The sequence below is a fragment of the Furipterus horrens genome, unplaced genomic scaffold (assembly GCF_987537825.1).
Source record: "Furipterus horrens unplaced genomic scaffold, mFurHor1.1.pri manual_scaffold_9, whole genome shotgun sequence".
In the NCBI taxonomy this organism is placed as follows: domain Eukaryota; kingdom Metazoa; phylum Chordata; class Mammalia; order Chiroptera; family Furipteridae; genus Furipterus; species Furipterus horrens.
The window spans coordinates 52,568,899-52,596,510 of NW_028327179.1; the positions used below are offsets into that span (position 1 = coordinate 52,568,899).

The 27,612-nt window shown below is 39.2% G+C and overlaps 1 protein-coding gene across 1 annotated transcript in view; it reads left to right on the forward strand.

Annotated features, from left to right (window-relative positions):
- CDHR3 (cadherin related family member 3) overlaps positions 1-27,612 on the forward strand; it is a 120,707-nt gene that overhangs the window by 34,157 nt on the left and 58,938 nt on the right. Inside the window, 1 exon segment of the mRNA XM_090286885.1 lies at positions 10,088-10,290. Coding sequence (XP_090143011.1) covers positions 10,088-10,290 — 203 coding nt within the window.

A 27,612-nucleotide genomic window follows, 5' to 3' on the forward strand; every position in this document is an offset into this window, starting at 1 on the left:
TTGTTCTGAACTCCTTCAGTGTGTATGTCAAGCCAGTATTTGTGGAGATTCTGGCTTTTCTTTGGATATTTTGGGGGCAACTTGAGCTTGGCAAATTGTCCTGTGGGAAAATTGAGGTACAGAGGAGTTTCTGTCTTAGTCTTGAGAAGAGAACATGCCTTCCAATGGAAGAACCAAAGAGTCAACCTAGTGCTTCTTGCACATCTTGTTCCTATTCAAAAGCTTCAAGAATCAATCTCAGATTATCTTTTTAATGTTGTCAGCTTCAATTATTGAAATAAATTAAATCTTATTTTTGAATAGGTAGTATATGCATAATGTATGGAATTCAATCATGTTAATTTAGAGATAATTTACATCTTTGACGAGTTACTTTAGTAAAACAGAGGAGTGTCTGGTACATAGTAAATGCTTAGTAAATACTAGTCATTATTATGTATGACGTTGAGTCTTCCTACCCAAGAACAGAGTTCTAGATATTTGTTCAAGTATTCATTTGTTTTCCTCAGGAGCATTTTAAGATTTCCTTTATATAGATTGTGCACATTCTGACTATGTTTATTTCTAGTTCTTTCTTTTATTTTTTTCTTGCATTTGTAAATGGAATCTTTTCTTTCCTTGTATCTTTTAATTGATATTATAATGTATGTAAGTCTATTAATAAATTATCTTATTATTTGTAATGGTTTTCAGTTGATTCTCATTTATTTTCCAGATTTGAAAATAATAAACACTTTTTCTCACCTATTTTTCTATCTCTTATTTCTTTTTCTTATCTAATTATTGGGTCTGTACCTTCAGATTATTGTTAAACAATGATAAGCATGTACATTTTTGTCTTATTCCTCATTAAGCATGACACTAACTTTTGGTATGAAATGTTTTATATGTTAAGAAAATAGGCTTTATTTTTATTTAGGATATGCATTTTTAAATCAAAATGGAATTTTAAATCAAATGCTTTTTCAAGATCTATGGAAATGACGATTTGACTTTCCTCTTCGACCTGCTAATAAGATAAACAAATAACTGGGTTTCCTAATATTGAACATTCTTTAATCTTAGGCCTTTAGACTCAGTAGAGGGCAGAAGGAGCTGTAAGTGTGAGTCTGGACCTTGAGCAGCTCGGACTGCCACTTGAAATAAATATTTGAGATTCTCCCAGAAACAGGCTTTTAGGACCATAATCATTTGAGTGAAGAGGTGACATTTATTATCATTGGGGGAAAAGTGAGGTTGGAAAGAACCTACTGTTTCATACAGAACACTGTCATTTAGAACTTTATTATCAGGTGTGTGAAAGGAACTATCACAAAGATTTGCAAGAAATATTTGAAATTTCTTATAAAAACCATATTCAGATCTTATGTTCCTACAGGTTAAATCCTGTTTTTTTTTTTTTTTTTTTTGAAGGTCTGCTGTGATGCAAACTATTTCTCTCTTACCTTTTCCTGTGAATCTGAGCTGCCCCTTACCATCACTCTCAAATATTCAGGTCACAGAGGATTGGGAGAGGGGGATAGTCGCACCAGCACTTGCCTTCAGGGTATTGGAAGCAGCTATTAATCTAATAATCGCAAATGAGGTAATATTCTCGAGTATTCTCTTTCCTCTCACTTGGTCTAGCTTCTATGCATCTTCCATGGCCCAACTCAAGCCCCACAATGGGGCCTTCCCAGATTGCCCTAGCTCGTAGTAGGTGCTCTTCCCACTGCACCTTGGAGCTCCTCTTGCCTGTACTTGGAGTTCATATCGAAGGTTTAGTATAGTGCCTAACACAGAATAAGTGCTCAATGAAAAGGAGTGTGAGTTACCATACTATAATTCATCTGGTATGTGTCTGTATTGTCTCCTCAACTGGAATGTCAATACTTCAATAACAAATTTTATATTCCTTATTGCTCTATGGTCTCTGAGTGCCACATACATACAGGGTAGCTAATAAATGTTGTTTCTGTTGATCATCTTCCCTTTTTGGGTGTTCCTGAAAAACATTTACTGATACCCCCAAATGCAAAATTTTAGATCTTCTTCCTGCTTACTATTGTTATGTAAATCAGCTTCTTTCCTTTTTACCTTGTTTTAAGATGAAGGAAATGAAACAGTTTCTCTTAGCGATGTTATAGTGTCCCATTCCAACAACAGCTTACAAAGAAAAGCCCTGCAAGAACTAAACAAGACAAAAGTCCCAACTGGACTGGTGCAAGAGTTAAGACAAAACAATCTTTTGGCTCCATCAGTACCAAAGGACCACATGCCATTCCTAGAAGATGGAAGACTTAGGAAAGGCCCCTTGGTGTACTTAAATCCACTGTACACCGAAGTTATCTACATTTTGAGAAAGCCTCCAGAGAACTAGCTCTTGTATTACTCTCATGGAAATGAAAAATGCCATAGTGTTTGATGAAAGAAGAGGTCTTTGGCAGCTGGAAGATCCACATGAACGTGAAAAAGGTACCAGCTCCATTGACCTGAATTTTGTCCACCAGCACCAGGCATGAGACTGTTACAGAAACAGGGGAGTCCAAAAATCCCCAGAGTTTGCTGCTGGGGGATGGGGAGAAGGAAGCAGCTTTCAGAATGCCTCCACATGCCTGAGGCTGGTGGCCAATGTCTTTCTTATGCAAAATGGCTTTAATGCATCCAAAGCCTCAGGTAGATGGGAGGAGCCTTGAACCAGGGGACGGTATGGAAAACACACAGAGCCTAGGTGGGGTTCTGTGAATGGTCAGAACTGTTTGCAATGCCCACTGCGTCAGATGACGCAGTCAGGGATATATAAGCAGCTGCAGACATTTTAGCTCTGACTCTCTCTCTGGCTCTCGCTCGTGCTCTCTCTCTGAGACTCTCGCTCTCTGACTCGGGCTCTCACTCGCGCTCTGGCTGTGGCGATCTGACTCTCTCTCTGGCGCGCTCGCACGCTCGCTCTCGCTCTCTCGCTCTCTCATGTGCTCCCTCCATGTGGCTTGGAGAAGGGGTCTCCAGGCTGCTTTAAGAGGCTCTCACCATGCAGTTTTGAGAAGGAGAGAAGATCCACGCGGTTTGCAGGAAGAAGGCAGTTTGCAAGGAGGCTGAGAATCCAGGCGGTTCTGCATTGAGAGCTGGAGGGCACCACAGCACAGAAAGGACCTCCCCAATCAGATTGAATGATTGGCAGCTGCTGGTAAAGCTGAACTGTGTTTGGAAAGTAGGGAAACGGTTTCTCTAACTTTCCTAAAACTAGCCTGGTTTGGTAGTGGGGAGGCAAGGATATGTGTTTGTGGGTATTTTAAAGAGCATAAGACTTAACAACAGAAATCCGCAAATAACTAAATCTCGTCGTCGTCGGCAGCCGTCCGTCTCGAGAGACGATGGTGTAGCTTCTTAAGAGTCTTATCTGCACCGCCGAGAATGGCTGTGCAGTCCGACTCGGGAGTGACATGGTATCTGTCTCCTCCCGTGTTAAATCGACATCTTGCGATGACGCTGGAGTGTCCTCTCCAGTGAAGCTGAAGCTACAGAGCCTGGGCAGGGTGATATGGAGGGTCTGCTGTTGCCCATGCAGCAGACCCCCCCTCTCTTCGCAGCTGAAGGGTCCAAGGGAAAGACGGAGTCAATACAGCTTGGCTTCAGGTGCGCCGCAGGAGTTGCCGGTGTTGACTACAACGTCAAACCGCCTTAGGGACTCCGGCTCCGGATTTTCTGTCGGGGTTTACTCCCTTAGCCTTTCCCCTGAAGAGGTATGCCTCAAGGCAGCGGAGGTTTTTTGGAGTCAGAGTTTTCCTTCTCTGATGTGCCCTGACTGGAAGATCGAACCAGCGACACTTAGCTCGCAGGCTGACGCTCAATCCACTGAGCCAAACCAGCCAGGGGGTAAATAACTAAATCTATATAACTGTTAAATAAACAATTCTTTTTCTTTTCACTAAACTCTGGTATTGAGAGTTATAATTTTGGTGGCGGGCAATCGGGCCCCTAACTAAAGAGCCCGTGGGTTTGTTTTCAATTGGAGCAGCCCAGGGGTTCTGTAACAAGACTATCTTAGGTCTCTCCAGGAAGACCCCTCAAGCTTGCCATCTGTGCCTGGCCCTCTGCTGGTCAGTGTTGGGAAATGAAAAGAGGCTCAAGACTCAGTGTTTCACGTTCCCTGAGGACGAGGTACACCCCTTCATCATTTGAAAAGGCAGGAAAGCGCAGTCCATTTCCAGAAAGTCTGTCACCAATTAATCCTATATGTGGAGTCCAAAGAACATTGCAAAAAGTTTCTACTTTTTCCGTCACATCACTTTCCTGGTCGGAGCCAACTCAGAAGAGCAGAAGTCCAACTCTACTCTCCTTCTGTCTCCCTCTGCCTTCCCCACAGCAGCCTGGTTGTCCCCCTGTCACCTCTAGCTCAAACATTCAGTTATTGGAATCCATCTTCTTTTCCACCTCTGTGGAGTTGAAAGAAGTGTGCAAGAAACAGCCCTTCTCAGGTCTGCACCAGATACTGCAAGACTGACACATGTTTCTTTTGCTAATTATGATGCCTTCTATTAGCCTTGTCTGGCATGTATCAGACCCCCAAAGGGGATGGGTGATTATCCAGGAAGGTATCCATTGTAGAAATTAAAAACATTCATGGACATGGACCACAGTGAGGTGATTGCAGGGGGAGGGGAGGGGGTATAGGGGGACTAAATGGTAATAAAAACATATATAATAAACTAAAAAATTATAAAAAAGAAATTAAAGACATAGGAAGATGTTGCACATACTGAAACAACAACATTCTGTAATGTTTTATAGTTTATAGAGCAAATGCATTTTCTTATATGGTGCCTGTGCTATGAGAGTGAACTTCACTAGGTCTGGAATTGGCCTCAGTTGCTTTGCTAAAGTTCCTGTACAGAACTGATCCCTGGTCAAAGCACAAATCATGCTGATTTACAGTGCTTCTTTGTGACCATGAGTCCTGTGAGTCTGAGAATGGATCTGCCATAGAGGCTGGTTATATAACAAGATGGCACCCACACGACCAGAGAAATATGTTTCCAGCAGAGATTCTATTTGTGCTCCCTAGTTCCAAGGCATGTGTGGCTATGTTGATGATTCCTGGTCTGAACAAGTGCATTTTGTCATGGTCCTTAGAGAAAAGAGGACAACAGGAGCTGGCACCTGGCCTCTCCAGTCTTCATGCTATGAGGCAGCCTCCATCTCTGATGCATATCCTTACTTTAATGTTATTGCTATAATGCCTTCTTTTTCTGTAATAAACTATAGATTGCAAGCATTCTCACTCGGGTCCTGTGAATCTTCTTTAGCAATTGAACCCTGTTTAACAACTGCTGTTAGTATAGTACCATAGTCCTGAGAGATGGAGTTCACGGAGGGCCCCAGAGAATGTGAGAGACTAGCCCAAGGTCTTGCAGTCAAGTAGAGGCACAGCTCTTTTCATACTCTCCTCTGAGTTATTTCCTGTTTGATTAGTTACTGGGAGAGGATGAAGAGGCATTTATTGAAAAAGAGGTGTAAGTGAGAGCAGCTGTATCCTGGAGAGATGGATGGCATCAGCCCACACTCCTGAACTCCATCATCACCTTTACTGTCCAAGGTCCAGGGTGAGCAGCTTCCTCCCCAATAACTGAGGCTGTGGAGGCCTAAGTATTCCAGCACATGCTCCAGGAGGAGGCCTTTTTGGTCCATTCGTGGCAGGGCAGTGATTTTGCTCATTTTTAAACAAGTGAGGACATCATACATCCAGATCTCAAACACAAGCGAGATGTTTCAGTAGGTTCAGTGACTGATAATAAGTCCTTGGTATGCTTTTTCTTTCTTAAAGTGTACACGTCAAGCAATTTTAAGAATTAAGAATCATCTCAATTAAGATGCATGTGTAAGTCAAATCCCATTAAAGCCTCTATCTTGTTCTCCAGCACTCAGACCACCAAAGTTTGAACGACCAGCCTCAGAAGGCAAGTGCTCGTCGTCTTAGGGAGGGTGGGCCTCTGGCACCTAACCTTTCCTGTGCCACTGATTTACCTAGGTGCCTTTGGGCACATCCCTTAAGCTTATTTGCATAATGAATGAGTTAAACATTTTGTAATTTTGAAAATCTTATTAATGCTCTATTCTTAAGATGTGACTCCTAGCCACTAATTATTATTACTATTGCTATTACTACTGCTACTACTGCTTTTTTAGATAACAAAGAAGCTGGAGGAAGTGGGTGTGGAACTAAGAGTTGAGAGATCCAAGCTTAGCTATGTTTTCAAGCAATCTCCCCAGAGTATCTACCACAAAGTTTTTCTAATTCAGTTGCAAGACCCTGTCACATATGACCTCACCCTGGGAAGAGAGGTCACCAGATGAAAGCGGAACATCTCCAGCAAGAATGCCAGTAGAAAGGCATTTCCAAGGACACAGTCTGGCATTATCCATCCATAGAACAGGCAGTTCCCAGAACAAATTGCTTGAGGGACACCGGGTGGATCCACTTCCTACTCCAGAACATCTCCCTCACTGTCATGTGGAATGTGACCATTCAAGGAGGGCTATGAAAAGCTCTGTTAATATATGGAGGAAGCATGGAATCAGATGTTTTGGATTAAAAGGCTAGTTCTTTTATGAAATTAGTTTCTCAAACCCCAGACTTATCAAAGTTATAATTAATGCAATAAGATCAATGAAAACTAAGAGCTGTGATCTGAGAACATTTGGGAAGCAGAGCTTCTCTAGCCTCCCCATTTCTCCAAAGGAGACACATTAAGGTTGATGGCTACGGTGATTTGCCTGTTCAGTGAGAGACTGTGGAAAGCCCTGAGTGGGCTTAGCAAGCTCTCATACCCGAGCCCACATCAAGCTAATATTCCAGCACAATTCCTTAGGTTGTTCCAAAAACAACCACCCAAATCTAACATCTGGGTTGAGGGCCAGTTTCATACCAGGCCCCAGCACTACACTGTTGCCTGGTTGTGGAAAAACTAGAATGCATCACGTGCACAGTTCCTTGACAAGCATGGAGTCACCGCTGCTGCAGTGAGCATGTGCAGCCTGTTAACTCCAAGACCCAGATACTGAGGGCCCTCCACTGCCGCTTACTGAGTGTGTAACCTCAGATGTGTGAAATGGCAGTGACATCTACATTGTGTTTTGAGTGGATATGATCAGGCAGTAAAGTAGCTAGCGTAATGCCTAGTGCACAGGTTTTTAGTAAATGCAAGTAGTTACTTGTTTTAGCAAAGATATACCCCCGCAGATTATTCTTGAGAAAAACCTAGTGAGTTAAATCTGAGCAGAGGCTTCCTTCCTTCTTAGCTGGAGGGACACAATTCCCTGGGGTTGGTGGGAGGGGGCAAGAGAAGGTGGGAAATTGTTTGAGACAAATTGCCAGCCTCTCATTTTGCTTATGACTGTCCTTGTCCTGCTGAACACGCTCATGAACAGCTCAAGGGGTGTGGGGTTGGCTCTGCTGACTTTTGTTTGTGGGAAAAGAGGGCATGAGGGAATTATGCCTAAAAAACACAGCGCACCAAAGCAGCTGATTATTTTGCTCATTTTATAAACTATTTTTGGGAACATTTTGCCTCTAAATACTTCAAGTATACTATTTGCTGCGGGGTTTTGTCACAAGAATGGTATAATATTAAAGTCAATTTTATAGATTTTAAAAAATCTATTTGTATTCACATATACTTGAATCTCAGCTGTTGTGATTTATCTGAGTCCTTATACAGTCCTTGTCCATAAACCTGGTTAATTCTGTAAGGAAAAATAACTTAGGCACAATGCATTTTTGTCTCAAATTTAAATAAAACGATTTTAGATTTATGAAAGCTTCTCTCAATGATTGTATTTATATTTCATTTTTTCCTATATTTTCGGTATCCCTTTGCATCTCCAAGTTTGAAATAAAAACATTCTCTTAAAAAGCCAACATCTTTCCATGTCTTGTTTATTTCTAGAAATTACACACCTTTCAAGAGGACAGATCCTTCTGTTACCATGTACCTTGCCTCTCATTCCATGGGTTTGCCTCTAGTGTCTAATGGTGGCCAACATTGGGACCTAATTGAGAAGTAGCACCTCAGTATACATTTTGGCTTTGTTATACACCATAGTAGTCCCCTTTTTGTCTGTGGTTTTACTTTCCATAATTTCATTTATTTGTGGCCAACTGTGTCCTGAAAATATTAAATGGAAAAGTACAGTATTAGATATTTCATAAGTTTTAAGTTGCACACCGTTCTGAGTAGCATGATGAAATTTCACGTTATCTGACATTGTCCTGCTCAGCCCTGCCCATCTCCAAGCTGTAGACTCTCCCCCCACCCCATTAGTCACTTATTGGATGTTTCTTGGGCCATTGTAGTGCTTGTGTTCAAGTAACCCTTATTTTACTTCATAATGGCCCCAAAGCACAGGAGCAGTAATGTCGGCAATTCGGATACACCACTGAGAAGCCATAAAGTACTTCCTTTAAGTGAAAACGTAAGTACAGGGTAATAAGATGTTTTGAGAGAGGAGCCACATTTGCATAACTTTTATTTCAGTATATTGTTATAATTTTTCTATTTTATTATTAGTTACTGTTGGTAATTTCTTACGCTGCCTAATTAATAAATTAAACTTTATCATAGGTATGTATGTATAGGAAAGTGCATAGTGTGTATAGAGTTTAGATCATCTGTGGTTTCAGGTATCCATTGGGGGTCTTGGACAGTATTCCTGTGGATAAGGGGGGACTACCGTATTTACTGTGTGTCTTTTAGCTCCTTTCTTCATCTGTGAAATGATGATGTTAGTACCTACCCAGGAGGACTGTTCTGAGGAGTAAATGAGAGTAAAGATTTTACATTATGCATCTATTTGGAACATTGGATAAATGGTAATTTTATTGTTTTTCTAGTACTGCTATAACAAATTACCACAAACTAGATAGCTTAAAACAACAGAAATTTATTATCTCACAGTGTAGTAGATCAGAAGTATGAAATAAAGGTGTTGGCAGGCTTGGTTCCTTCTACAGGATTTGAGGGAGAATCTGTTCCATGCCCACCTCCCACCTCTTGGTGGTTGCTTCCCATTCCTTGGCTTGTAGCTGCATCATTTTAATTTTTGCCTCCGTCATAGCATAGCCTTCTTCCTTCTCTGTGTCTTTTCCTCATAAGGACTCCGATTGTTGGATTTAGGGCCCACCTTAATCCAGTATGACTTCCTCTTAACTAATTATTAATACATCTGCAAATACTCTATTTCCAAGTAAGGTGCATTCTGAGGCTTTGAATGGGCATGAATTTTTAGAGGGACTCTATTCAACCCCTACAGTAACCATCATAATGGCAACATGAAGGACATGACCTGTTGCTCTTCTCCATGTTGGCAGTCTTGCAGAGAGTCAGGGAGACCTTAGAATGTCTCGAGGTATTCCTGGAAGAAACACACTTTCTGTTAAATTGTAAAACTCCATGTCTGTAATGTAGTCCAAGGCAATTCCATGCCTTCTCTAAGTATCTCATTACCTTCTTTGTGAAACAGGGGTTAATCTATCAAAAAAGAAGTACTGATTGACTATTTGCATGACACCTATAGCATCCAGTAACAACTAACGGTACCTGAGGATAGTTATGAATGTGGGGAGATCTACCATGATTTTGGAGCTCTTCAGTCATGCACCCTAAATTCTCAGATGACCTCATGATTGAAACACTGACACAGAGAAGGAAAATAAGCTCTTGTAAACTACTGGGCTCTTGTAAGAGAGAGAATGTCATGGCTAGACTAGATATTTCAAGTGGGTGTCCATCTGCTAAGGTGATATTTCTCCTCTCCACAGATTGGGAGAAAGGAGAAGGGATGCAGGGAGACAACAGAAAAGCAGCAGTTTTGTTTGCAGAATGACAACAGCAGATTTCATGGTTGTTTGGTGGGGTGGTGATTACTTTCTTGGCTCCAAGAAGATCTCACATTTTCACTTCCAGGTGTTGGCAGGAGTATTCATTCTTAGGGGAGTGAACAGGTTCTATTGCCACTCCAAGCTATGAGCTGAAGCACAGAAAAAGCTGTTAAATCCCTGTTCCCGGCACTAGACTTTGTATTCATGTAATTTTCATCCTTTTAAAATTTACAGGAGGAGAGGCGCTGCACCTAATTCACTTACCTGCTACAAGTAATGTGGCAGAGAATTCTCCACCTGAGACTTCAGTGCACAAGTTTTCTGTAAAATTATCAGCATCACTGTCACCTGTGATCCCAGGGTTTCCCCTGATAATCAACTCCAGTCCCCTCACTGAAGCATTCCGGGTAAACTGGCTCTCCGGCACTGACTTTGAGGTAAGTACCATCTTACTCCCAATGGAAGTTGTTTGCAAAGAGGGGACCTGAGGTTGAGAGGCCTATGGTATTCTAGATTAGTGATTATTTCCTCCTCCTTCCCTAGTCTAATCTCCCCTCTTTTAAGATCCGGAAGTTCTATTCAGTACATGCTAAGGCTTTCTGTGCTTTTTTCTTCATTTAATCTAGTCCAACTGAACATTATGCTCAGCTTGTTACAAATAAATGGCTTGTTTTCTTATTGCCAACTATCCTCACATGATAGCAGGTGTAAGGTGTGTTGATAGTAACTAAATTCTTTGGGTGGGATATTTTGAGTATTGATCTCATTAAAAATTAGGCTCTGATGGACTTGGTTCTGACTTTCTATAATTCTGTGATTTTTTTCAGAAGGAAATCTATGAGACATTTAATAATGGAAGAACATGCCCTTAGTAAAAATATAAGCCTAAATGTCCAGCCCTACTGTGTTAATGTTTTCTCTTGGATAAGTCAGACGCATTCATTCATGTTGAAGGGCTATGGTTCCAGTGCTCTGTTTTCTAGTTTGTCATCTGAGTCTTTCCAAAGTAGTCACTCCTCCTAAGGCAGGACAAATCTCATTGCATGTTTTCCCCTGGTAACCTTGGAGGCTTCAACAATGTCTTTAGGGTCCAGGTGTCTGGACCTACTTATACTTTGGTATCTCCCACCCCTCCCTTTCCTCAGCTGGCATAAGAACCTCCTATCCTGTCTGGCATTGCTTTGGGGCTCAGCCTGTTTGGTTTAGGCATGGTTGCCTCTCTGAGGTGCATAATTGGTGTTCTTAAACCCAGCTGATCATTAGTCATTACAGAATCCATGACTTGAGGTCCAAAGCACAGGCATCTGATATTCTCAGCACTCCAGGGGTGGGCCCTCAGGTATGTAAGGAGCACACATTAAGAGAGTCTCCACATCAGCATCCGCTGTACATTCCCAGGACCCAGATCCTTGGTTTTATGACTTACCTGCCCCATCTACTTGTTCCCTTGACATTGGCTCTTCTTTAACAGCTTTCTCATTTGTTAATATATGTCTTGTTAATTGCTTACACTTAGAAAGCAATAGCATATGCCACACACTCTTAAACAGGCCATATATGTATTTACTCTTGATTTTTATTTGTATGGTTTTATTTGTATCATTCCATGATTTAATTTGTGTTATTATCCCCTTTTTACAGATGGAGAAAATGAAGGGAAATATTAGATAGGTTAAATAACTTGCACTGGGTTGTACAAGATATTAGGTAGTTGAGCTGAAATTGAAACCCAGGCAGTATTACTTCAGAGCTCTAATTTTTAAACTCGTTTTACTGAGATATAATTCACAAAGCATATAATTCATCCAGTTAAAATGTACAGTTCAGTGGTTTTTACTATATTCACATATTATCATCACAATCTAACTTTAGGACAGTTATATCACTCTGAAATGAAGCCCTAAGTCCATTAGTAGTCACTCCCCTGCCCATATCCCCCTCAATCCCTGACAACCACTAATCTGCTTTCTGCTTTCTGCTTTAATGGATCTTCCTATTGTGAATACTTCACATGAATTGAATCATATTGTATGTGGTCTATAATGACTGGCTTTTTTCCCCATGAGCATAAAATTTCAAGGGTCACCCATTTTGTAGCCTGAATTGGTACTTCACTACTTTTTATGACTGAATAATATTCTACTGTATGGATATACTACCTTTGTCAGTTGACAGGCATTTGGGTTGTTTCTACTTGATAGCTCTCGTTGTCAGCCTCTATACTCTACTGCTTTTGATCATTCTGCTTCAGATTTTCAGAGATTTTTCATTGACTGGTGTGGTTCATTTGGTTGGACATTGTCCTACAAAGTGAAGGGTTACTGATTCAATTCCTAGTCGGGACACATGCCTGTGTTGTGGGTTCAGTCCTCATTTTGGGGCATGGGGTGTATGAGAGGCAACCAATCATTTTTTCTCTCTCACATTGATGTTTCCCTCCCTCTCTTTCTCCTTCTCTTCTCCCCTCTCTAAAAATAAATAAAAGCTTTAAAAAATATCAACTTAAAAAAAATTTACAGAAATTCCAAAGCACATTCAAATCCTAATCTCTTGAATGTTACTACTAACACTGATATTATCACTTTAATTTTATTTAACATTTCTATTTTGGAAATAAGGTAACAAAAAGACAGCAAAGTAATTGATTTGTCCAAGGTCACATAACTGTAAAGGATGAAAGAAGAACTTAACTCAGGTCTTCTGACTCCCAATCTTAGGCTCTTTCTCCTACATGGCCATGTATATCTGTTACTGTTTTGATAAACCCACCAAGTCTTTTTCTGTGGGACATGCTATTCCCATGTGCCATGCAATTCAATCAGGGCTGTCAGTCAAGGAAGAATTTCAGCCTGTTCCTGGCCTCTAGAAATGATGAATTTCTTAGTCACTGAATAGATCTAGGCTCAAGTATTCAGCATATTTTCCTAGTCCTAATGTCCTCCTGGTACACGGGCCACAGCTGACCAGGACTCTATGTTGATACTAGGATGAGCCACAAGTTTACAAACCCTAAAGCTCTTCCTAAGAATTCATTGCTTTTGAAATCTTGGTTCCAGTCAAGATGGTGGAGTAGGTAAATGTGATGCTCACCTCTTTCCATGACCACATTAAATTCACAATTAAATTATAGAACAATTAACCTGAAGAACCATCTGAAGACTAGCTGAATGGGACTCCTATAACTAAGGATATAAAGAAGCCATGTGGAGACCAGTAGGAAGGGTGGAGATGTGGAACAGGCTGTTCCCACACCTACATAGGGCAGTTGAGAATCAGAAGGGATATCTTGGCTATAGTGGTCACCCCTGAGGAGTGAAGGATCCCAGCCCCACGATAGGCTCCCCAGCTCAGGGCCCCAGTGCTGTGAAGAGGAGCTCCCACAACAGCTGGATGTGAAAATCAGTGGAGATCCATCTGGGTGAGATAGAGGGCTCAACTGCCCACAAACACTCATGTTATGAAACAGAATTGGGTGATTTCAGAGTGAATACCACCATTGTTTCTGTGTTGGGCAACCACATCCCACAGCCTACAGTCACAGGTGGGTGTCAAATCTGAATCTGCATTAAACTGTTGAATACTTCTTACTCTACCCTGGTGACTCCCTGAGACCCCACTCCACCCAACTTGCACACTGCCTTTGGCTCTTTCAGTGGCTGTGCCTCATGGGCAGCCAGCCTTGGTTCACACTATATACTTTCTTAAAAACTCTCCAAATTCACAGGCCCCAGGCAGGCATTAGCTGACCTAAGCATGCTCTGTGCCTCTTACTAAGCTGCCCAAATCCAGTACTGGTGGCAGGGGGCCTTGGGCTGCAGCATGGCCTCTCTCACATGCCTTTGGGCCCAGCTTAGGTAGCTACCAACAGCAGATCACTGTGTAGCTCCTACCAGAAGTCCCTGAGTTAGGCACAAGTAGGCTGACCTTGGCCTGCGATGGACTGTCTTCCAAGAAGCTCCAGAACCAACAAACACAGTGGCTGGCTTCAGATTACAACAGAGCACCACCTGATTAGCTTCACAAACAGCACACCAAAAAGGTGGTCTCAGCAGGCACCAGAGTCCCACTGGGATAAATCTTGTTCCATGCCCCCACACAACAGCTCCTCCCTTGTGGTTGTGCCCTGTCCTCACAGCCACTCAAACCTGAGGGTCAACCCCATCTACTGATGTAGCAAAAGCAATCAAGACTCAACTACAATAGGAGGAACCTCATAAGGGACACTCCTGGAGCACTCAGCTCAAGTGACCAGAGAGACTGCCAATGAACCCAAACAGGACACCTAGTACATAAGGCCACCATGCCAAGATTGGGAGACATATTAGATCTACCTAATACATAGAAACAAACACAGAAAGGTAGCCAAAGTGAGGAGACAAAGAAACATGTTACAAATGAAAGAACAGGAGATAACTTCAGAAAAAGAACTAAAAAAAATGGAGGCAAGCAATCTACCAAATACAGAGTTCAAAATATTGGTAATAAGGATGCTCAATGAACTTAGAAGGAGAATAAAATTGGTGAAAACATCACAAAAAATAGTAAACAAAAAAGAAGGACATAGAAACCACTAAAAAGAACCAATCAGAAGTGGAAAATATAATAACTGAAATGAGAAATACAATAGAAGGAATCAACAGCAGATTAGATGGGACAAATGATCAAATCAGTGATTTGAAAGACATGCTAGGAAAAAAAATCCAATCAGAACAGCACAAGAAAAGGAATTATGTAAAATTGAGGATAATTTAAGAGACCTCTGGGACAACATCAAGTGTACCAAAATTCACACATAGGGGTACCATAAAAAGAGGAGAGAGAAAGAGCAAGAGATTTAAAACCTAACTGAAGAAATAATGATGGAAAATTTACCTAGCCTGGCAAAAGAAATAGATGCACAGAGTCCCTAACAAGATGAACCCAAAGGCCCACACCAAGATACATCATTAAATAATTAAAATGCCAAAGGTTAGAGACAAAGAGAGACTCTTAAAACCAGCAAGAGAGAAGCAAGAGAGCTTTCATAAGACTTTCAGCTGATTTCTAAACAGAAATCTTGCTGGCCTGAAGGGATTGACATAAAATATTCAAAGTAATAAAAAGTAAGAACCTACAACCAAGAATTCTCTACACAGTATGACTATCGTTTAGAATTGAAGTGAAGATAGAGTTTCCCAGACAAGTGAAACCTAAGGGCGTTCATCACCACCACTCTAGTATTACAAAAAATGTTAAAGGAACTTAGTTAAGGAGAAGAGGGGAGGAAAGAACATAAATATGAATAATAACATGGCAGTAACTACATACTTATCAATAATCACTTAGCAGACTTCCAGTCAAGATTGAGGTGTAGATAAGCACAGCTTGGCTTCTTGCACAATGACATCAAAATTACAAATAAACTATAGAACAACCATCCCCCAGAACTATCAGAAGTCAAGTTAAGCCCTGGCTGCTGTGGCTCAGTGGATTGAGCGTTGGCCTGCGAGCCAAATGTCGCTGGTTCAATTCCCAGTCAGAGCACATGACTAGGTTGCACATCAGGTCCCTAGTTGCAGGCGTGAGTGAGAGGCAACCGCATAGTGATGTTTCTCTCCCTCTCTTTCTCCTTTCCCCTCTCTCTAAAAACAAATAAACAAACAAACATAAGTAAATAATTTTTTTTTTAAGAAGTCAAGTTAAATGGAATTCTGACAACCATGGAATTAAAGAAACCATATCCATCCAGGCAGAAAGGACAGAGACATGGAATAGGCTGGTCCTACATTCTTATATGATGGATAAGTTTTGGGAGGAATTTCTCAGTGAGGAGTCTCAGTAAAAAGCAAGGGGAAAATAAATAAAACAATCTTTAGAAACAATACAAATGATTAATAAAGCCAAGAGTTGGTTGTTTGTAAAGACAAACAAGATTGATAAACTTTAACCAGATTAATCAGGAAGAAAGAGAGAGGGCCCAAATAAATAAAATCAGAAATGAAAGAGGAGAAGTAACAACTGACATCACAGAAATACAAAAGATGATAAAAATATGATAAACAACTACATGCCAACAAATTGGACAATCTGGTAGAAGTGGGTAAATTCCAAAAAACACATACTCTTCCAGAAATCATTTAAGGAAAAAAGAAAAAGAAAGTATGAACAGACCAATTACAACTAACAAAATCAAACCAGTAATAATAAAAACTTCCAACAAACAAAATCCTGGATTGGAAGCTTCACAACTAACACCTATCCTGAAATAATTCCAAAAACTTAAGAGGAAGGTAAACCTCCAAGTTGATTTTACAACACCAGCATTATCCTAATTCCAAAATCAGATGAAGTCGAAGTTGATTTTACAACACCAGCATTATCCTAATTCCAAAATCAGATGAAGTCATTACAAAAAATAATTAAAAATTATAGGTGTATATCGCTGATAAACACTGATGTTAAAATCCTTAATAAAATATTAGCAAATGAAAATCAGCAGTTTATTATAAAGATCATATAAAATGATCAAGTGGGATTTATTCCTAGCCACAGCAATCAGATAAGAAAAAGAAATAAAATGTGTTCAGATTGGAAAGGAAGAAGTAAAAGTGTCGTTATTTGCAGATAACATGATACTGTATATAGAGAACCATTGAGATTCTACAAAAAAATCTATTAGAACTGATAAATGAATTCAGTAAAATAGAAGATAAAAATTAATATTCAGAAATAGATTGCATTTTTATACACCAATGAGCTATCAGAAAGGGAATTAAGAAAAGAACCCATAGAATTGAAGATGGTAGTGGAGGTAAAAACTACAGTTTCCACCTCCTAGGAGGTGGAGAAAGCAAGGGGATTGAGAACTTATTTGATAAAATAATGACTGAAAACTTCCCTAACCTGATGAATGAAAAAGAAACACAAATCCAGAAAGTGCAGAGAGTTACAACAAGATGAACCCAAAAAGGCCCACAAGACACATAATAATTAGAATGCCAAAGGTTAAAGACAAAAAAGGATTCTTAAGAGCAACAAATGACAGTTACCTACAATGGAACTCCCAAAGATTGTCAGCTGGTTTTGCAACAGAAACATTTCAGGCCAGAAGGGATTGGCATGAAATATTCGAGTGATTAAAAGAAGGGTGTACAACCAAGACTACTTTTTAGCAATGCTATCATTTAAAATTGAAGGAGAAATAAAGAGCTTGCCAGGTAAGAAAAAGCTAAAGAAGTTTGTTACCACCAAACCAACATTACAAAAAATGTAAAAGGGCCTGCCTAAAGTAGGAGAAGGAGGAGGAGGAGGAGGAGAACACAGTTAAAAGTATAAAATGGCAGTAAATACATACCTATTAAAAATCACCTTAAATATAAATGGCTTAAATGTTCCAATCAGAAGACAAAGAATAGGCCCTGGCTGGATAACTCAGTTGGTTATAGCATTGCCCCAATACACCAAGGTGGTGTGTTCGATTCCTGGTCAAGGACATACATCAACCAGTGAATGCATAAATAAGTGGAACAACGAATCTATGTCTCTCTCCCTTCCTCTTTCTAACTCTCTAAAAATCATTTTAAAAAAAGACACAGGGTTGCTGAATGATAAAAAACAAGATCCATATATATGCTGTCTAAAAGACAACCAACACAGAACAAAAGATACACACAGGCTAAAAGTAAAGAGATGGAGAAAGCTATTTCATGCAAATGGAAGTGAAAAAAAAGCCAGGGTAGCAATACTCATGTCTGAAAAAATAGACTTTTAAACAAAGGCTATAGTAAGAGACAAAGAACACTACATAATGATAAAGGGAACAATCCAACAAGATGATATAACCCTTGTAAACATTTATGTACCCAATATAGGAGCACCTAAATATGTAAACTAAATCTTGATAAACATAAAGGGAGGAATTAGCAGTAATACAGTCATAGTAGGGGATTTAAATACTCCGTTGACATCAATGGGTAGATCTTCCAGGAAAAATATCAACAGGAAAGTGGTGGCCTTAAATGACACACTAAATCAGATGGATATGATTGACGTCATCATAGTATATTACCCATAAGCAGAAAAATATACACTCTTTTCAAGTGCATATGGAAATTTTCTAGGACAGGCCATGTGTCAGAACACAAAACAAGTCTCAATAGATTGAAGAAGATTGAAATAATATCAAACATTTTCTCTGACTATAAAGGTATGAAACTAGAAGTCAATCACAAGAAAAACACTGAAAAACACATAAAGACATGAAGGCTAAATAATATGTTACTAAACAATAAATGCGTTAACAATGAGATCAAGGAAGAAATCAAAAGATACCTTGAAACAAATGTAAAAGAGAACACAACAACCCCAAATCTATGGGACATAGCAAAAGCAGTCATAAGAGGGAAATTCATAGCATTACAGGCCGATCTCAAGAAAGAAGAACAATCTTTAATAAACAATCTAACTTTAAACTTAAAAGAATAAGGAAAAAAACAAAGTCCAAAGTGAGTAGAAAGAAGGAAACGATAAAGATCTGAACAGAAATAAATGAAATAAAGTCTAAAAGTACAATACGAACGATCAGCGAAACAAAGAGCTGGTTATTTGTAAAGATAAACAATATCGACATACTTTAACCAAACTTATAAAATCAAAAATGGAAGAAAAGAAATAACAACTGACACCAAAGAAATTACAAACAACTATATGCCAAAAATTTGGACAATCTGGGAGAAATCTGTAAATTCCTAGAAACATATAATTTTCCAAAAGTGATTCAGGAAAACTATTAGAATATCAATAGGCAGGTTACCACTAGTGAAATTGAAGCAGTAACAAAAAAACTCCCAACAGACAAAACTCCTGGACCAGATAGTTTCACAGGTAAAATTTACCAAACATTCAAGGATCTAACACCTACCCTTCTCAAACTACTCCAAAAATATTTAAGAGGAGGAAAAAATCCCAAGCTCATTTTACAAGGTCAGCATTATTCTAATTCCAAAACCAAATAAAGACTCTACAAAGAAAAATATTATAGGCCTATATCCCTGAGATATAGAGATGGCAAAAACCTCAACAAAATATTAGCAAACCAGATCCAGGAATACATTAAAAAGATCACACACCATGATCAAGTGGGTTTTATTCTGGGAAGGTAGTGTTGGTATAATACCTGCAAATCAATAAATGTGATGCACCACATAAGCAAAATGAAGGATAAAAACCACCTGATCATATCAATAGATGCAGAAAAAACATTTGAAAAATTTAGCACCCATTTCTGATAAAACCTCTCAACAAAGTGGAAATAGAAGGAACATATCTTAACATAATAAAGGCCATATATTACATACCCACAGCCAACATCATACTCAATGAGAAAAAACTACAAGCTTTTTTTGTTAAGATTGGTAACAAGACAACAATATCTGCTTTCACCATTCTTATTCAACATAGTACTGGAATTCCTAGCCACAGCAATCAGACAAGAAGAAGAAATAAGAAGCATCCAAATTGGAAAGGAAATGTTAAAACTGTCATTATTTGCAAATGACATGATACTATGTATAGAAAACTCTAAAGATTCTACCAAAAACCGACTAGAACTGATAAATTAATACAATAAAGTATCAAGATACAATATAAATATCCAAAAATCAGTTGCATTTTTATACACCAATAATAAACTATCAAGAAGGGAAACTTAGAAAATAATGCCATTCACAATTGCTTCAGAAAAAACAAAATAAAAAAAACCTGGGAATAAATTTAACCTAGAAGGTAAGAGATCTATACTCAGAAAATAAGACACTGAAGGAAGAAATTAAAGAAGATGCAAATAAATGAAAGCATTGACCGTGTTCATGGATAGGAAGAATTAACATCATTAAAATGCACAATTCCTATTGAGATACCAATGATATAATTCACAGAATTAGAATAAATATTTCAAAAATTTATATGAAACCACAGAGGATGCTGAATCGCAACAGAGAGCTTGAGAAAGAAAAAACAAAGTGGGAAGAATCACACCACATGATATAAAATTATATACAAAGCCATAATAATCAAAACAGCATGATACTGGCACAAAAACAAACATATAGATCAATGGAACAGAATAGAAATCCCAGAAATAAACTCACACCTTTATAGTCAATTAATATTTGAAAAAGGAGGCAAAAACATACAATGGGATAAAGATGCTCTATTCAATAAATGGTGTTTAGAAAATTGGACAGATACTGGCAAAAAATAAAACTAGACCACCTTCTTACACCATGCACAAGAATAAACTCAAAATGGAGTAAAGACTTAAATATTAGACTCATAATCACAAAAAAATCCTAGAGGAAAACGTAGACAGTAAAATCTCAGACATTTTTCATAGCAATATTTTTGTGGCATATTGCCTTGGTCTAGGGAAACAAACAAACAGACATAAACAATTGAGACTACATTAAACTAAAAACTTTTTGCACAGCTAAGAAAACCACCAACAAAATGATAAGGCAACTCACTGAATAAGAGAACATGTTCACCAATGATACATCTAATTAGGAGTTAATATCCAAAATTAATTAAAAACTTATAAAACTCAACACCGAAAACCAGACAATCCAATTAAAAATAGGGAAAAGACTTGAATAGACACTTTTTTTCAAAGAGGACATACAGATGACCAATACAAAAAGATGTTCAATGCTCTTGAGCAGTGTGGCTCAGTTGGTTGGGTGTTGTCCCATAAAGCAAAAGATTGTCGGTTTGATTCTAGGTCAGGGCACATGCCTAAGTTGTAGGTCAATCGCTGGTTGGGGTGTGTGCGGGAGGCAACCAATTGATGTTTTCTCTGCCTCCCATTGATGTTTCTTTCTTTTTTTCCCTTCCCCTCTCTCTAAACAAACAAATAGAAGATGCTCAATGTCACTACTCATCAGAGAAATGCAAATTAAAACCACAATGAGATATCACCTCACACCTGTCAGAATGGCTGTCATCAATAAATCAACAAAAAAACAAGAACTGGTGAAGATGTGGAGAAAAGGGAACCTTTGTGCACTGTTGGTGGAAATGCAGACTGGTGCAGCCACTATTTCAAAAAATTAAAAATGGAACTGCCTTATGACCCAGCAATTCTACTTCTGGAAATAGCTGAAGAAACTCAAAACTCTAATTTGAAAGAATATATGCACTTCTATATTCATTTCAGCATTATTTACAACAGCCAAGGTTTGGAAGCAGCCCAAGTGTCCATCATTGGATTACTAGATAAAGACTGTGATATATTTCCACAATAGAACACTATTTGGCTGTAAGAAAGAAGGAAATCTTAACCTTTGCAACAGCATGTATGGACTCAGAGAGTATTATGCTAAGTGAAATAAACCAGTCAGATAAAGAAAAATACCATATGTGGAATCTAATGAACAAGATAAACAAAGAAAATCAAAACAGACTTATGGAGAACAGACTGACAGCTGTCAGAAGGGAGGGTAGTTGTGGGACTGAGTGAAAAAGGTTAAGGGCATAAGTAAAAAAAACAAAACAAAACAAAAAAAAAACCCAAAAAATACCTCATAGATAGAAACAACAGAGTGGTGATTACCAGAGGGAAAGGGGAGTGGGGTGGCGGGAGAGGTAAAAGAAGGTTTTGTGGGGATAAATAGTGATGAAAGGAAACTTGACTTGGGGTAGTGAACACAATACAATATACAGATGATGTATTATACAACTGTACACCTGAAACCTATAAATTTTATTAAAGAAAGTCACCCCAATAAATTTCATATAAAAGAAAAAAATCCCATTTACAATTACATCAGAAAAGTAAAATATCTAGGAATAAATTTAACCTAAGACATACAAGACCTATACTTGGAAAATTATAAGAAAATTTAAAAAGAAAATGATTAAGATAGAAATAAATTGGAGCATATATTGTGTTCATGAAGAGGAAGAATAAACATTGTTAAAATGTCTAAGCTACCCAAAGCAATCTATATATTCCTGAAATTTCTATCAGGATACCAATGGTATTTTTCACAGAACTAGAAAAAATATTTTAAAAATTTATATGAAACCACAAAAGACCCCACTGTCACCTTGATCTTCAGAAAGAGCAAAGTCAGAGTTACCACTGCCTCATATCAAACTATAGTACCAGGCTATCGTAATTAAAACAGAATGATACTGGCATAAAAACATAAAAATCGGTTGATGTAACAGAACAGAAAACCCAGAAATAAACTGATGCCTCTATAGTTGATTGATCTATGACAAAGGAGGCAAGAAAATAAAATGGGGTAAAGACAGTCTCTTCAATGAGTGGTGTTGGGAAAATTGGAAAGATACATGAAAAAAATAAAACTAGACCACTTCCTACACTTTATGCAAGAAAAAACTGTAAATTGATTAAGTACTTAAATGTAAGACCTAAAATCATAAAACTCCTAGAAGAAAGCATAAGCAGTAAACTCTTAGATGTTGTTCTTAGTAGTTTTTTGTTTTTTTTTTTCTGATATATATCCTTGGACAATAGAGACAAAAGAAAAAATAAACAAATGAGACTACATCAAACTAAAAGGTTCTTGCACAGCAAAGGACACCATCAACAAAATGAAAAGACAACCTGCTAAATGGGAGAAGATATTAGGCAATGATATACCTCATAGGATATTAGTATTTAAAATTCATAAAAAACTCATACAACATAACACCAAAAACAAACAAACAATCCAATTTAAAAGTGGGCAGAGAGACTTCCGGCCAAGATGGAGACCTAGACTGACACACTCCATCTCCCTCCACAACTAAGAAGGAATACAACTACTGCAAAACCAGAAATAACCAGAAGTTCCAGAAAATAAATGGAAGTCCAACATATGAAGTTATAAAGAAGTGGTGCTCGTCTGGACAGGTAGGACAGGCGAAGCCGGGGAGGAGAAGTCAAGCTGTGCTGTCCGTGGCAGCAGCAGTGACGGTGGCAGGACAGAGGTAAGCACAGACACCCATATTTAAAGGGAGGTGAGAATTGCCTGGGGAGCACCCTTGGCTGCAGACCAGACCTGTCAGCTTGTGATTCCAAAGCCAGGGAAGGCAGACCTCCATTGCCTTGAACTGTGAGGCCCAGAGGGGGTGGAGATGGAGGAGGAGGCTCCCAGTCTCTCAGCGGAGAGTGAATGGCAGGAATCCATCTTTGACCCCCACCCCTGCAGAAAACACCACAGCGTGGTGGAACGGGTCGCCCGGTTGAGATGAGTGCACGGGGCTCTGCCCTCTATAGCATAGGAGGTGTAACAGCCCTGCCCAGGAAGCAAAAGTATACACAAAACTGTCAGGATGGCACAGATGGTGATAAAGATCCTGGTGACGCAGCTGACCAGACAGCAAATATCTAATCTATTGGACCATCAGATAGATAATCTTTCTGAGCCTCAGTTAAGAGCTTTGGTTATAAAAATGCTTGCAGACATAACAGATCTTAAACAAGACGAGGAAGGAATGAACAAAAACACATATGAAACTAGTGGTGAGGGAAAGAAAACCAGGGGTGAAGTCAACAAATTGGAACATAGGGAAGGAACAAACAGTCAACCAGTGCAGAAAGAGGAAACAAAAAGTAAGGAAAATGAGGAGAGGCTCAGAAACTTATCGGACAGTTATAAGCAGGCCAACGTCTGAATCATAGGGTTCCCAGAAGGTGAAGAAGAACTAGAAATTGAAAATTTATGTGAAAAAATAATGAAGCAGAACTTCCCGAACTTGGGGAAGGAAATAGACTTACAGGTTCAGGCACAGAGAGTTCCAAAAAAACTGGACCCAGGGAGAACCACACCAAGACACATTAGAATCAAAATGTCAAAAATTAAAGATAAAGAGAGACTCTTAAAAGCAGCAAGACAGAAGAAGAGAATTATGTACAAAGGGGTCCCAATAAGACTCTCAGCTGATTTCTCAAAAGAAACTCTGCAGGCAAGAAGGGACTGACAAGAAATATTCAAAGTAATGAAAAGCAAGAAACTACAGCCACAATTACTCTACCCAGCGAAGTTGTCATTCAGAATAGAAGGGTAGAGAAAGTGCTTCCAGGACAAAGTAAAACTGAAGGAGTTCATCAGACCCAAACCACTGTTATATGAAATGTTAAAGGGACTTGTTTAGGAGAAAGAGGATCAAAACTATGAACTTTAAAATGAAAACTGTATCACAACAACCAACAACAGAAGCTAGGAAACTGAAACAAAAGCAAACTAAGTAGGCAACAAGAGTGGGAAAAGAATTATAGATATGGGGAACATTTTGGGGGGAGGTCATCAGGGAGGGGGAAGAGGGGAGATGGTGCAGGAATTAAGAAGCATAATAGGAGGGAGTGGCGTATACAGGAAGATGTTGAGAAGAACTATATGCACAACCAATGGGCATGGACTAAGAGAGGGGGACAACTGGAGGGAGGGGTGTCACTGGGTGGAGGGGAACAAAGGGAAAAGAAATTGGGACAACTGTAACAGCATAATCAATAAAGCATATTAAAAAAAAGAAAAAGAAAAAAAGAAGTTAGCAGAGAACCTGAATAGACACTTTTCCAAGAGGACATACAGATAGCGAATAAACATATAAAAAGTTGCTCAAAATTAATAATCGTCAGAGAAATGTAAATTAAAACCATAATGTGATATAACCCTTCACCTGTCAGAATGACTGTTATCAATAAATCAACAAACAAGTGTTGGTGAGGATGCAGAGGAAAGGGAACCTTCGTGCCCTATTGGGGGAAATGAAGACTGGTGCAGCCACAGTGAAAAGCAGTAAAGAGTTACGTCAAAAAGTTAATAACGGAACTGCCTTATGATCCATTGATTCCACTTCCAAAAGAAATCTAAAACGCTGATTTGAAACATATATGCACCCCTATTTTAATTGCAACATTATTTACAATAGCCAAGATATGCAAGCAACCTAAGTGTCCATCAATAAATTATTGGATAAAGAATAAATGGTACATATATGTAATGGAATATCATTCAGCCATGAAAAAGAATAAAATCCTACCATTTGTGACAACATGGATGCATCTAGAGTATTATGTTAAATAAAATAAGTCAGACTGAGAAAGACAAATACCATATGTTTTCACTTATATGTGAAATCTAAAGAACAAAACAAACAACAGAAGTTGACTCATAGATAGAACAAACTTATAGTTGCCAGATGGGGAGGGTGCACAGGGCTGGATGAATAAAGGTGAAGGGATTAAGTACTAATTGGTAGTTACAAAATAGTCACCAGGATGTAAAGCAGAACTTAAAAAGTAAGGTCAGTAATATTGTAATAAGTATTTATGGTACCAGGTGGGACACTAGACTTATTGGGGATCATTCTGTAAATTATACAAATGCCTAACCACTATGCTGTACCCCTGAAACTAATATTAACTAATATTGAATGGCTACAGTAATGAAAAAAGAAAAGAATTGATTACTTTTCTCCAGAAATTACCCAATCTCACCAAACATCACCTCCAGGAAGATTGTATTCTCCAACACAAATTGCTCACAAGAACCATTCTTGCCTGCAGAACATGTCAATGCCATCTCTGTGGCAGAACCTGCTTGGGCAACCTTGACACTCTGCAGGATGATGAGTCTTGCAATGACATCTTTGAGTCTCTGACCCAGAGGTCTGTTAGTGTTGGCCTTGGGACTCAGTTGTTTAGGCCTTTCCGAAGGTGACCTCTGAATCATGCCATCTGCTGAGACTTCTACTGGAGGTGGAATGGAGGGAGGAGGATTAATAATACTGATGATAATGATAACTCACATTTATGAAGTATTTACTGTGTGCTAGGAATTCCCCTGAACACTACAATAACACTATAAAGTGGTGTACTATTATTATTTGCATGTTAAAGGTGGGGAAACTGAGGCATAGAGAGGTTGAGTAACTTGCCCAAGTTCACATAGCTAATTGGTAGCAGACCTGAGATCTGAGATCAGACAGGCTGATCCCAAGAACCCTTGCTCATAGCTCTCACACCGTGTTGGCTCCCTATTACCCAGCAAGAGAGGTGTCAGAGCCTCATTCAGCCCATGTGGCTGATCATTGGTCAGGGGGTTTTCTCCTGGAGAGTACCTACAAGGATAGCTCTGAGAAGACAGAGAGACGTGACAGAAGGCTCAGCAGGTACAAAGACTGGAGCTCTCTGAGGTCAAGTGGAGTCCATACCTGCCCCTGTTCCATTTGCCCATATTTGAGATTGACTCCTCTCTGTCCTCATCTACTGTCAGGAACACTGTGGACCCTGTAACTGCTCAACCTTGTCCAGAAAGACCTCCCACTTAATACGCCTAAAGACAAACTTACCATCTTTCACCAAAACTGCAGCTAGTTACCTGCAACCAAATCAAGGCTCCCTTACTCCCAGATGTGGCCTTTGGAGTTCCTTCCCCTCCCTGTTCTAGTCACCTTATGTGTGAAATGAAGGAAAGTTCTATCAACCTATGGTTGTTGTGATGATTAAATAAAATACTTGACAAAATGGCTTTCAAGATCTTGGCACACAAACACTTAATAAACGCTGGTAACAACAACAGGAACAACTTTTCCATCTGTGTTTATAGCAACCCAATTCCTTTAGTTCCAAGATATAACATTTTTGGACCTTCTTTTTACTGTTCTAGTTCCTTCCTCTGGGGTGTTGGAGCTAGTTCCCAAGGGAAAGGAGTTGTCCATAGGTAACATTGTAGGAAAGGGTCTTCCCAAATTTGGGATTCAGGAGAAGGCTTCAGGCTTAGCTGGAAGCTAGGGGATAAGTCAGGACACAGAGTGGACTGTTCTGAGAGAGAGGGCTGCTCTGGTACATATACACTTACTAAACAGTTTGACTAACAATAATAAAATACAGCATTTTCTGAGAGCTTGCTCAGAACTAGACAGTGATCTAAGTATTCCATGGGTTAATTCATCTAAGTCACACAACAATCAGATAAAGTAGATCTTATTATCCTATTTTACAGATGGGAAAATTGAGGCACAGAAAGGTTAAATAATAAGAAGGCTGGACTTTAAAGCCAGTCAGTCTGGCTCTGGAGTCTACTCTCTAGACCCCTATGTTATGCTGCCTCTTATTTATCAGGTACTTAGCATAAACACAGGTCATCCCCACTTGCGTGGATACCAAGCTGACCTGGCTGGTTTATGGGTGGAGACAAGACTACCTTGCTTTCCCTCTCAACCCTCCTCTTTATGTTCTCCCTTCATCGCACACTCTCATTCACATCTTTGGCTGTTCTCTCTTCTCTTAACCAGTCCAGATCTTGTAAAGTCAAACACAATACGTACCCACCACCTCTTCCATGAAGCCTTCCCTGACTACACACAGCTCACAATAAACTTTCTTCCCTTTGATTTTTCATAGTACCCAGACCTAGCTCTTCAAGTGGCTTTCCCAAGTCACTTCAAGGTCACATAGAAGTTCAGTAGTGGAAATGGGATTGTAGCTAAGTGCTCTCCTCACTACAGAATACTGAATGCCTCACTGTCTGGCCCAAGTTGTATTAGTAATCAAAAGGTCCTATTAGTGTTATTGAACAGCCAGTGGGGTCCAGCTGCACATGGCCACCCTCTAAGCAAAATTCCAGATGCAAAGGTTTGGTGATTAAAGAAAGGAGTCTTTATTCAAAAGCAGTCACTTAAGCTTATCAAGTCACAGCTTTAATCATTTAAACCTACCAGTTAAGGCTAAAGTCCTATCTTTTCCCCAGTTAGTTTCTATAGGGGAA